General features: G+C 38.9%; 1 protein-coding gene and 1 pseudogene across 1 annotated transcript in view; one reads left to right on the top strand and one right to left on the bottom strand.

Annotated features, from left to right (window-relative positions):
* The window catches only part of Pibf1 (progesterone immunomodulatory binding factor 1), a 160,247-nt gene that overhangs the window by 56,378 nt on the left and 91,310 nt on the right, over positions 1–12,559 (bottom strand). Inside the window, exons 11-13 of the mRNA XM_051160907.1 lie at positions 10,973–11,138; positions 7,644–7,794; positions 5,153–5,243 (exon numbers count right to left, since the gene is read on the bottom strand). Coding sequence (XP_051016864.1) covers positions 5,153–5,243; positions 7,644–7,794; positions 10,973–11,138 — 408 coding nt within the window. The remainder of the gene's footprint in view (positions 1–5,152; positions 5,244–7,643; positions 7,795–10,972; positions 11,139–12,559) is intronic.
* Positions 11,996–12,089, top strand: LOC127202438 (uncharacterized; annotated as a pseudogene).

Below are 12,559 nucleotides of genomic sequence, written 5' to 3'. Positions count from 1 at the left end.
ATGTCTCCAAGCACCTGGATCAGCCCAAACAAAGGGACACAGTTAAGACCGCGGGGCGTCCGGGTGTCATCGCATCATGCAGAAGCACGAGCAGTGCACACAACAGCAACACCTTGTTTGTCATTTCCAAATAGTTGCTACTCAAACAAAAACATTGCTTTAGATTTTCAAGTTTTGTCATGGCAAAGAATTACCTGTATCTTAATCTACTCCAATTATTTTAGCCCTTTAGGGCTTCCCACAATTGTGTACCAAAAAGAGTTTTAAGACGCTTTGGGGACTATGACTGTACGAAACCTCAAAGCACGAGCTGCCTTATTATGTCCTTACATGCTGATCAGAAACCTTAGTTCCATTTCAAATGAAAAACACAGTGCTATTGCTGCTACCTCACAGGAAACTGGCATTGGAGTGCCTCCAAAAATGGACAAAAAAGAAGGAGGAGGAGGAAGAGGAGAAGAAGAAGAAGAAGAAAGGAAGGAAAGAAGGAAGAAAAAAGAAAAGAAGCCGGGCAGTGGTGGCGCACGCCTTTAATCCCAGCACTTGGAAGGCAGAGATGTAGGCAGATTGCTGTGAGTTCGAGGCCAACCTGGTTTACAAAGCGAGTCCAGGACAGCCAAAGCTACACAGAGAAACCCTGTCTCGAAACAAAACAAAAAAACAAAACAAAACAAAAGGCAAATGTCCATGTTTCATGTATTTTAGAAGGCTTCATTAAAAATTTAAAACAAACATATTTTAACTGAATTATTTCAATTGGTGTCTAGGGAGAAGTTTTGGAAACCAGGCTTTTCTAACTGTGTAGCTGACTTAAGAATATAACTGATATAACCACCTAGCATTTACTGGACATTTACTTCATGCCAAACAGTGATCTTCATATACATTTTTTCAGTTTATTTTTTAAGATATTCTTTTGGTAGCAAGAGGAAATTATTTTTTTCATGGCACTCACAAACAGAAAGCCTAAAAAGCAAAGTTAGGAAGCTACTGAAAATTATTTCAAACCCAGTTTTAAAGTTCCCACACAACAGCATGACACGTCACACACAAATGTCACGATTCCTTGTGCTCATGTTCATCTCTCCTACTGCCTTGCTCATGCCCTCTGTCTGCTACCCGTTCCATTCCAACTGTTGTTCTACTCCCCCAGTTAGTCCATTTTGAAGAATACTCATAGATAGGAAATATTTATAATGGAATGCTAAGGGAAAAAACTACTAAAGTTGCATAATGTCCAAAAAGTGAAAGGAAATTAATTTGTCGGTGTAAGTTTCTGATTGGTTATTTTGAAAAATGGAAATACTATCAATTTACCCAATTTTAAAAATAAAATAAATATTTCCATCCAATTAACTATTAACATAAAATATTTAATATTGGCTGTTGAATATATAAAGTTTCAAACCAAATTATGTATGGCGATATACAGCAGTAAAGAAATAAGTTCTTTGAATTTTTAATATACTTTTTTGTAAGCTGCTATATAATGACAACTTTATTACGAAAGCACTGCATTTACTGCTGTGAGCCATTTTATATAACTCACTTTAAGTTTGCATTGCGTTAATTTCAAATACCAAAGATTAATAAGTACAGACTTCTAAAAGTTACAATGCTTTTTCTTGTCTTTAGTAAATAAATTACAAGAGGGCATAAGGCAATTGCTTTCAGTACAAATAGCCCTTAAGAAACCAAACATTGATTTTGCAATCTTCAAAAGTGCATCAGATCCTTGAGCCATTACTCAAGCTGTGCACATAGTAGGTACTCAATAAAAGCTGTCGCATGACTAGGTGCAGGGCTGCATGCATGTCCTCTTTGCATGTCTAGGCTTACACTCTCTTCCCTTAGCTTCGATGACCTGAGAAGCACTTCCTCAAAATAGCCTCAGCTCACCATGAGAAGAATGCCTGGCATCAGCTGGCAGGGGTATTAATAGCATGCCCATTAGGCACTTGTTCAGGGCTCAGTGATAGAATCTTCAGAAATATTTGGACAGTTAAGATTGTTTGGACTATGAATCACCTGTGGTTCTTTAAATCTTTGGGCATAAAAAACACAACCAAATAAACAACAACAACAAAAAACCCCCAAACCAATCAATTAAACAAAACTAACCAAACAGCAAAAACCTAACTTCTAGTTTTGTGAACGTCTTTAAAAAGTAACCCTCAATCACATTTGATTTCAAAGCGCAACATTTTGGGCTACAGAAAGGAAGCTTATAACAGCAAAATTATTTTTCCTGTTATACAAAATAAGTCTACAGGATTGAGATGTTACAATACGAGAGCCAGGGTTTCCCATTAGACTTCAATTTTGAGTATTTTACCAACCATTTTTCTATTAATAGAGAAGTCTCTTATTCGTGAAACTAGCCATATTTCTGCTCTTTTCTAGGGAACAATGGGCTAAAAGAATCAGATATATTTAAAAACTGCAAAATGTGCCTGGTGGTGGTGGCTCATGCCTTTAATCCCAGCACTCGGGAGGCAGAGGCAGGTGGATCTCTGTGAATTCCAGGCCAGCCTGGTCTACAAAGTGAGTCCAGGACAGCCAAAGCTACACAGAGAAACCCTGTCTTGGAAAAAAAAAATCAAAAACTCAAAAATGAAAAACCAAGAAAACAAACAAACAAAAATAGAAAAATATCCTGAATCCGTCACATCAGCCTTAGAGAGCACCAGGAAGAAATAGGACAGTACCCACTTTTTCAAATACTAGATAATTTAGAAGCACTTGAACCTCACCTCTACTAAACAGAATTAATCATTCCAGCTACAAATGGATACTTTGTAGTCACCTATTTGTGATCAGACCTTTTCAAATATTTAATCAATAAACACTATAAGCTCTGAAGCATTTTTCACTCCTTTTCAAGTACTATTCCATACTACTTTAGGGCATCATAAAGGTAAATTAGTCTCTAGGCTGCTGCATCCCAGCACTTCAAACTGTCTACAAAGGAACAAAAGACGGCTCAGTGGTTGAGAGCATAAGCTACTCTGCAAAGACCATACTTTTGTTCCCAGTGCCCATGACGTAATTCCAGCTCCTTGAGATCTGATGCTCCCTTCCAGACTTACAGGTACACAGAGGGACACACAGAGACCCTCTTTCCTACTCTGTAGGCACCTCAGCTCACATGTGCACAGACACGTGTGCACAGACACATATACATACAAAATAAAAATCTCAGTCAGGAAGCAGCAGTGCAGAACTTTATTCCAGCACTGGGGAGGCAGCGGCAGTGGCTGGCAGATCTCTGAGTTCAAGGCCAGTCTGGTCTACAGAGTGTGTAACCAGGGCCACACAGAGAAACCCTGTCGGAAACAAACAAATAAACAAACAACAAACAAACAAACCAAAACAAGAACAATGACAACAAGAAAATCTTAAAAAAAAATCATTGAAAATGTCTACTTAAGTATCAAAACATGGAGTTTTTATTTTGTATGTTTTTGTATTTCTAAATTAACTCCCATAAACAGTATCAGTTTTGAAACCTTGAGCATTCAGATAAAGAAAAAAAATTACTAGGTATTCTCAACTGAGTTTGAAAGTCAGAGAATAAGATGTGGTTGCTGATCATGAAGAACTTTTGTTTTGTTTATTTTGTTTTTCTTTTCTTTTTTTTTCGAGACAGGGTTTCTTTGTGTAACCCTTGCTGTCCTGGACTCACTTTGTAGACCAGGCTGGCCTCAAACTCACAGAGATCCGCCTGCCTCTGCCTCCCAAGTGCCACCACATCTGGCTATGAACGTCTATCTAGGTAAAGAAATTAGATGGGAAATGAAACATGTTACCGTGATGTAGATAAAAATAGGTGTTTATTGTCATTTTGAGAAGAGAGGCAAGTAAGGATGCTGATGTGGGCCACATTTCAGAAGGGCTTGCAAGTGTGGCACAATCACTCAGACTGGAGGTGGTAGCAGGAGGAAGCAGTCAGATGTTTTTTTAAGGCAGGATGAATGTAGGGAGCAAGGGCCAGCAACACTGATCAGTGCGGGCTTCCGTTGGTGGAGTGGAAATGCCTTTCATGAGAACTGCAGTCCGTGCTTAGTACACCCTCTCACCAATTCTCTTAGTCTGCACAGAGCCCTGTCTGTCAAGGCTCTTCTTTTTTCTTTCTCTCTCCTTCCATTCTCTTCCTCCTCCCTCCCCTGTCTTCCCACCCCCTTCTCTTCTTTCCCCATTTCTTTCTTCTTTCTGTGTAGACCACAGGATGGCCTAGAGTTCACTACAAGCTAAGGTAGGACTCAGGACTCAAAATTAAGATCCTCCAGCCTGCCGCTGGGGAAGAAGCGGGAGCCATCACCTCAGCTAGGTTCTGTTACTTAGATATTAAGTAGCAACTCCACAGCATCTACAAACACCTGGGAGACAAGCCTTAGCAAGTGCATAAGAGAGCATCTGGATTAGATTAACTGAGGGGGAGGACCCAGCCTAACTGTGGGTGGCACCGTTCCAAGAATAGGCATCCTAAACGAAATACAAAAGAGAAATGGAGCCGTCAACACCGTTCATCACACTCTGCATCCTTTCTGTGGACGTGATGTGACCTTATGCTCCCTCTGCACTGACTTCTTGGTGTTGTGACATCTTAAACTATGAGCCAAGAGAAACCCTTCCTTCCTCTAGTTGTTTTTGTCAAGTGTTTTGTCACAGCATCAAGGCAAGTAACTAGAAAGTCTGAATAGTTCTAATTGCATTTATATGCTTTCTCTATATTTCTTTAATATAGACATTATATACAATAATATATATTACAAGTTAAAATATATATCAAGAAATATAAGATTAAAAAATAAAGAATATAAGAGTTGAAAGTAGAATAATTAGTTCTAACCTGAAAATTATTGCCACAAAGCATCTGTACTTATCTGAAATTAATGTAAAAATAAAATGGCTTTTAAAAAGTTACTGCATCTAATACCATGACAGTTCTAATGAACACATCTCCTAACCTTTAAATTCACTTAAATATACATGAAGTTTATGGTTATTACCATGTCCTACTTTCTGAGCAATTTAATATTTATGAATATGAAGAACAAGTAACTTCATCATTCAACTCAGCACATTATCAAAATGTACTGTGTAATTACACTTAGCTTGAGTAGATAAGATAAATCGATATGGATTTTACCTTTGCTTTAGTCGCCTTTTAGCTGTTGTGGGAACATTAGCACCATAGCCATAGGAATAAAGAATCCTTTCAGCCTCATCTTCATTTTCAACTGAAAAATAATAAAATATGTGATGTGAAATAACTCTTTTCCTTAAAAAGCAAAGCAGAAGTGAAAATAAAAGATTATGATAAGGAATTAAGAATCATAAGAACATTCAGAAGGACTAAAGCATAATCTGAGAGAGGCGAAGCACATTAAAATGTAGGTAGTCTTGCTTGGATTTGCTGGTTTATTTTTAGAAGATGTCAAGGATTACATCACCTGATAGGCTATATTTTCTTATAGAGCACAATAACTCAGGTATGTTAGTCTGAAGGATTCAAAGGCTTTGTTGTTTGTTTGCTTGCTTGGTTTGGTTTTTGAGATGGGATTTCTCTGTGTATCCTTGGCTGTCCTGGACTCTTTGTAGACCAGGTGGGCATCAAACTCAGAGATCCGCCTGCCTCTGCCTCCCAAGTGCTGGGATTACATGTGTGCACCACCACACCCGGCTGATTTCAAAGGCTTTTAACATGAATTATATATTATAAAATATGACAAAATTATAGAATCAATTTGATAAGAGGTGACTTTTGTTTTGCTTTTGAGAGAAATTCTCATGTAGCCACGGCTTCCCTAACGTTACTCTGTCAAGGATGAGCCTGAGCTACTGAGTCTCCTACCTCTACTTCCTGAGTAGTGGACTGTAGAGATGTCCAACCAAGCTGGTTTACACGGGACTGAGGACTCAATCCAAAACTTCCTGAATGCTACGCTGACAATCTACCATCTGAGCTAATCTCTAATCCCAGAAAGATAAGCTTGGCATTAATTTTGTAACTACAAAACAATTTCAGAGACATGATAGGCAGCCCTGCCGATAAGGCATTGAAGAAATGGAGTAAGGACAGAGACTCTGCTACTAAGATGGCTGAGCAGGAGCTGGGGACTGAGGCAGGAACTCTAGAAAGAACAGGGAGGAATCAATGTGGACAAAAGGAGGTTCTCAACGATCAGATAAAAACTGAAACGTATTACATACCAAGAGTGAATTTTAGGGAGGAATACAAATACTGCAGGTAAAGCTAGTGGACAGTCTGCGGGAGGGGCTCTCTCCCTCTGTCATGTGGATGTGTCACTATTGTATGCTAGCCAGACACTGTAACTTTATAATAAATATTATACTCAAACAATGTCACGCTTGCAATTTTGTCCCTCTCACTTCTTTCAAATTTACCTTTGGTTCTTCTTTTACAGTCTTTCGCCCCTCCCTCCAGACAGGGTTTTTCTGTGTAGACTTGGCTGTCCTAGACTCACTTTGTAGACCAGGCTGGCCTCAAACTTACAGACATCCCCCTGCCTCTGCCTCCCACAGTGCTGGGATCACAGATGTGTGCTATGCTTCGATAGCCTTTTCTTTTTTTCTTGACATGACTCTAAAGGAAATTATTTTTACATTAACTTTTCCAGTTGAGGGCTTCTAATGTGTGTGTGTGTGTGTGTGTGTGTGTGTGTGTGTCTGTCTGTGTGTGTGTGTGTATGCAGCGACTTTTATGAAAAGGCTGTCTTTCCCTTTCTGGTACCCAGCCCCCACCTGTTCACTCCACACAGCACCAAGGCAGTGTCACATCAAGGCAGCGTGACATCAAGGCAGTGTCACATCAAGGCAGCGTGACATCAAGGCAGGGTGATGGGAGGGCAAGGTGAAGGCAAACGGCAAACACACGTAAGGTTGTAACGCAGTACACTACTGAATTTCAACATTCGTGTAGCATCTCCTCTTTTAGTTCTTTCTCACCTCCAAGGCTTGATTAACACATGATCTCTTCTATATTTACAAAGTCCTGTGGGTCCCTACTTCCAGTGTCTAGCCCATGTCACAGTTAACATGCTTGTCTCTCTTACTAGACCAGACTACAAATTCTTGTGAGGAAAGAATTTTTTTTGTTTTAGGAGAGGGCCACACTATGTAGGTAGCTGAGGCTGAATTAGAACTGACGGTCTTCCTGCCTCAGTTTCCCAAGTGTGGGATTATAAGAATGTGTCACTATGACCACCATCTGCCTTTGGTATTGCTGCTGTTGTGGTTCTCACTGCTGCGCTAGGTAGGGACTGAACCCCAAGTTTGCTCAGTGTAGACTTTTTGCTGTTCCACAGTGCTATGCGTCTGGTCTTGAGGCAAAGTTTTGCATTCCTAGTTCCCAACAAATAGAAACATTTACAATTTATAGAATGAGTGAATTAAGCACATATAATCTATCAATTTTAATATTTTTGTTTTTTGAGTCTAGCTATTGAAAATTTACATCAAGTAATACTGAAAACAGAGAATATCCCTTTTAAAATGATCACCGTTTATATTTTAAATAAATATATACCAAGATATTTTTTGAAATGATGCCAGATTTCCTCTGTAGCCAACAGATCAAGCAGGGTGGAAGGTGGGGTGCGGAGGGCACACAGACTTACTTTCTGCTGTTTGCATTATTATTTCGTCAAGTTCTTTTTCCAGTTTCTCGTAAATGTCTAATCTTGCCTGATGCTCTGAGTTCTGTGCTTCGAGTTCAGTAATGCGTTTTTCAGATGAACTTTGGAGACTATAAAATTCTTTAGTTAGAACCTAACAGTAGAAGAAAAGAATGACAAAAGTTGAAAGACTTAAGAATTACTCCGGTTCCCAGCTAACTATTCAAATGTTAAGAAAAGGTAGCTCATCTGAGAGGACAAATGAGGAAACAACACATATTTATTTCTAAGGTAAATAATTCTGGTGCTTTTAATGGAAACTTGTGAAATGCTTTGTCAGTCATTAGATATGCTGAATAAAAATGAATTTGGAAGAAGGTTAACATTCACTTTTTGGAGTTCAAACGGAGGTAGCAGTGTCAAACTCACAGGGCAGTCAGCACAAAACTGTACACAAACCAGGCAAGGAGCGCTCCACTGGCCCAGTACAGCTACTGCACCTGCCCTGTCCATGCTTTTAGCATTTCTAGTCTCCTAACAGGCTCGGGTCCAAATCAGAAAGCAAATGTAAGCCCTGCATGGGGAAATAGCAGAAATGTCTTTACAAAGAAAGGGTTTCTTAGCCAGGTGCAGTGGCACATGCCTTTAATATCAGTCTTCAGGGAGGCAGAAGCAGGTGGATCACTGTGAGTTCGGGGCTAGCCTGGTCTACAAAGTGAATCCACAAAAGCCAAGGCTACACAGAGAAACCCTGTCTCAAAAAACAAAGACAAAAACAAAACAAACAAAAAAAAAAAAAAAAAAAAAGAAACAAAACCAAAAAAGCCAATTAAAAAAAAAAAATTCTTTAAAATTCCTTTAAAGTTGGGTGTGGTGGCACATGCCTTTAATCCCAGCACTTGGGAGGCAGAGACAGGCAGATCGCTGTGAGTTTGAGGCCAGCCTGGTCTACAAAGTGAGTCTAGGAAAGCCAAGGCTACACAGAGAAACCCTGTCTCGAAAAAAACAAAACAAAACAAAACAAAATTCCTTTAAAAAAGATTAACAGAGAGATGCCAATACTTTGGTAACTGTTACACAAGCACATGTACAACCTGGGGTCCACTTACCAGCTTTGTTATTTTAAAAGCTGTCATGAGGCTGTGAGACAGCCTGGCAGGTAAAGGTGCTTGCTGCATTAAGTCTGGTGGCCTGAGTTTAATTCCTTGTAACCCGTGTAAAGGCAGGCGGGAATCAACTGCACTGAGTTGCCCTCTCACCTTCATACGTGTGCAGTGGCGAAAATGCCACACACCATTCACATACACAATAGTACTAAATTAACAAAAACTTAACATGTTTACTTTATGGTGTTGGGGATTGAAGCTAGAATCTTGTAAATGCTCAGCAATAGCTTTGTCACTGAACTACATCCCAACCCAATAATAACATTTGGAAAGGAGTTAGCGTCTATAGTTGTATGAGGGGCTCTACCACCTACTATGAAGAAGTTTATTTTATACATTTTGGACTCTTAAAATATCAATGATGCTGTCACACACAATTGTTTTTAATGTGATCATAGTGATATTTTATAGCATTAAGTTCTTCACTATCATAAATAACACTGCACTTAGCATCTGTGAATGAAATATTTTACATGCTTAAAATCTATCTTAACAAGGGCTAGAGAGATGGCTTAGTAGTTAACTGATCCAACACTTTCACAAAGACATACATGCAAGCAAAACGCCAATGCACTAAAATAAATGAAAAATAAATAAATAAAATACATCCTAACAAATATACATTGCCAAATTGTTTTACAAAAACAATATACTTATATGGAATGTGTAGGTCTTTTAATGTAGTATTGAAATGATAAATCAACTAATGGCTAAAAAAATTTTTATTTTATATATGTGTATATATATGTATATGTACATAAAAAGCCCATACATTTTCTACATTACAAACAAATCTTATAATGTAATTGATTCATATTATATTTGGGAAATGCTTTAATGCCTGATTACTTTTCAATTAGAAAAGGATTTCATTTTAAAAAATTGTTTAGATTTTATTTTTATGCACATGGGTGTTCTGCTTGACTGTAGGTCTATGCTAGTGGAACCCAGCAGAGGGCATTGGGTCCCCTGGAACTGAAAATATAAACGGCTGTGAGTCACTGTGTGGTTCTAGGACTAGAACTTGGGTCTTCTGGAAGAGGAGCCAGTGCCATTACCTACTGAGCCATATCTTTAGCCCTCCAGGAAAGGCTTTTAATTGACTAATTTTCACTTTCATTAGCTTTCGTTTTTGTACTGATGTAAATTTATGTTTTTAACTAAGTATATTCATATGCAGAAAGGCAAACTAGAAACATAAAATGCTTAAGTTCAGCTGACAATCAAATATATATTTTAAAATGTAATAACAGATCTTCTCATTTCTTCAGAAAAATCTGTAAAGATATCGGCTATTCTCTACCTATTCTTCTGCTTGTGCCACAGGAATACTTTGTTGGGTTAAAAAGTATGAGCTGGGAGTGGTGGTGCACACCTTTAATCCCAGCACTCGTGAGGCAGGGGCAGGTGGATAGCTGTGAGTTCGAGGCCAGCCTGGTCTACAAAACTCCAGGACAGCCAAGGCCACACAAAGAAACCCTGTTTTGAAACAAAACCAAAACAAAACAACAAGAAAAGCTGAAAATTAGGTCCATGAGACGGCTCTGCTTCCAAAATTCCATAATGTGGAAGGAAAGAACAGCTACGACTCCCAAATGCCTTCTACCATGCACACAAGCATGCACACACATGCACACAAGCATGAACACACATGCACACAAGTAAACAAATGTAAACTTTAAACGCTAACATATTAGAAACAGTTTTCATGGTGAAAACTGGAAAACATGAAGTCCTAACTATCGCCTTCCAGAAAGAGGGTGTTTTGTCTTATACACATCATTCTAGCTGTACTTCATAGCAATTTCAGTTTTCTTACATAAGTATTCCCAGTAACTGTACACTTTTTGTTGTTAATATGAATGACACCTTTTCGAATTTTTAAAAAAAATTTTAGCCATTTTTGGTGCACATATTTCTGCTATTCATGTAGCTTTTGTTTTTGTTGTTGAAGCAGGGCCGTTTTACATATCAATGGCTGGCTGTATGTGCCTTGAGGCATGTGATCCCCCTGCCCTAGCCTCCAGAGTTCTGGGCTTCCAGATGTGATCTACCGGTCCTGGCTTTATTTCCTTATTTTCTTGTGAGCACAAGGTCGGGTTCTCTAGGAGAAATGAGGTTCTACGCACTCTATGCTTATGTCAAGGGAGAACTGCAGAAAGGTACCTCCATCTTCTTCTGATATTTTTCGCATTCCAACTGGCACTGTGTAAGATTTCTTGCAGTTTCCTCTTGCAGCAGTTGCACGCGCTCACTTTCAAAGGCCTTCAGCTTGCTCTGATGGAGAAACTCAGACACTTTGCTTTCTGTACTAAGCTGCAGTTCTCTGTACCTGAAAAAAGCAGAACGATGCTGGGCCTCTGAAGTAGCACAAACCTCAGTTCTACTTTCCACCCCATAATACTATGAGCACAGGATTAAGAATTTTTTTTATTATTAATTATAATTCTCAATGGTTATGCCATCCCTTGTAACCTCCCATTCTTCCCTCCCTCCCATTTTCCCATTTTCCCCTTACTCCCCTCCCCTATGACTGTGACTGAGGGGGACTTCCTCCCCGTGTATATGCTCCATTAGGGGGAGGCCTGGTGGCACTCAGAGGAAGGATAGCAGGCTACCAAGAAGAGACTTGATACCCTATGAGCATATACAGGATTAATATTTTATACTTATTCAGAAGAGCTTTTATAATTTAGCTAGGCATACGTATGGAAATACATACTAAAATATCATATTACAAGAAAGTGAGCATCAGCATGAATCTAGTAAAATATTATGTTATTAAAATTCTTTTATTCAAATATTGAACTAGTAACTGTAAGAGATAATGAGGTTACATTAGATAAAAGATTGTACTTTTTCTCTTATAATTTTCTGAGGAAGATAGGAAAAGAAACATGAAAAGAGTGCTAAGTGATAAGGTAATCTCCAGGTTCAATGGGAACACACAGAAAAGCGAGCAACTGATCATCTCTCCTTTCTCCTCTCTCTCCCCCTCCCCCTACCCCGTCTCTTTCTGTCTCTGTCTCTCTGTATAACTGAAGAAATGGGCCTTAAAGTACATGCTAAAGGCCACTTGACTCTTGGCACACTTATCTTTGCTAGGAGTGTCTTGATGCAGGATTGAGAAGTTCCAGGCAGTGCATATCATATACTCTGTAATAGCAAGGTTTTAAGAAAAAGGAAGCTGTGCTCGCTTCGGCAGCATATATACTAAAATTGGAACGATACATGGCCCCTGCGCAAGGATGACATGCAAATTCGTGAAGCGTTCCATATAAAAAAAAAAAAAAAAGAAAAAGAAAAAGGAAGCTTTTATGCAGTTTTGGATAGCCCTTAACATTATATATTTTAAAAGTTCTCATAATTTTATTAAAAATACAGTTTTAGGGGTTGGAGGGCTACTTCATAAGGTAAGGTACTTGCTGCAATGGATCCACCTACTGTGAATAGCTCAAATAAATGAATTCTTATTATTAGTGGTATTTGATGTTTTAACGGTGCCTTTGTATTGTAGCACGAATCAATAATTCAGTTTGTCACTGAAATGAAAATGTCTCTTTGCAAATTCACATGCATAAAACACATGCAATCATCTGGCTGATGTCACACCCCTATAAGCCCATACCGGGGAGGTGGGAGCATGAGGCTAGGGAACTTGCACTCACCCTGATCTACATATAAAATTCAAGGCCAACCTAGGATACACTAGACTGTCACCAAGAAATCAAACCCACACCAACCAAGCCCAAG

Source organism: Acomys russatus, chromosome 18 (assembly GCF_903995435.1).
Source record: "Acomys russatus chromosome 18, mAcoRus1.1, whole genome shotgun sequence".
Classification (NCBI taxonomy): domain Eukaryota; kingdom Metazoa; phylum Chordata; class Mammalia; order Rodentia; family Muridae; genus Acomys; species Acomys russatus.
Note: the sequence above shows the minus strand (reverse complement) of the source record. Positions and strands in the feature narration are given on the sequence as shown.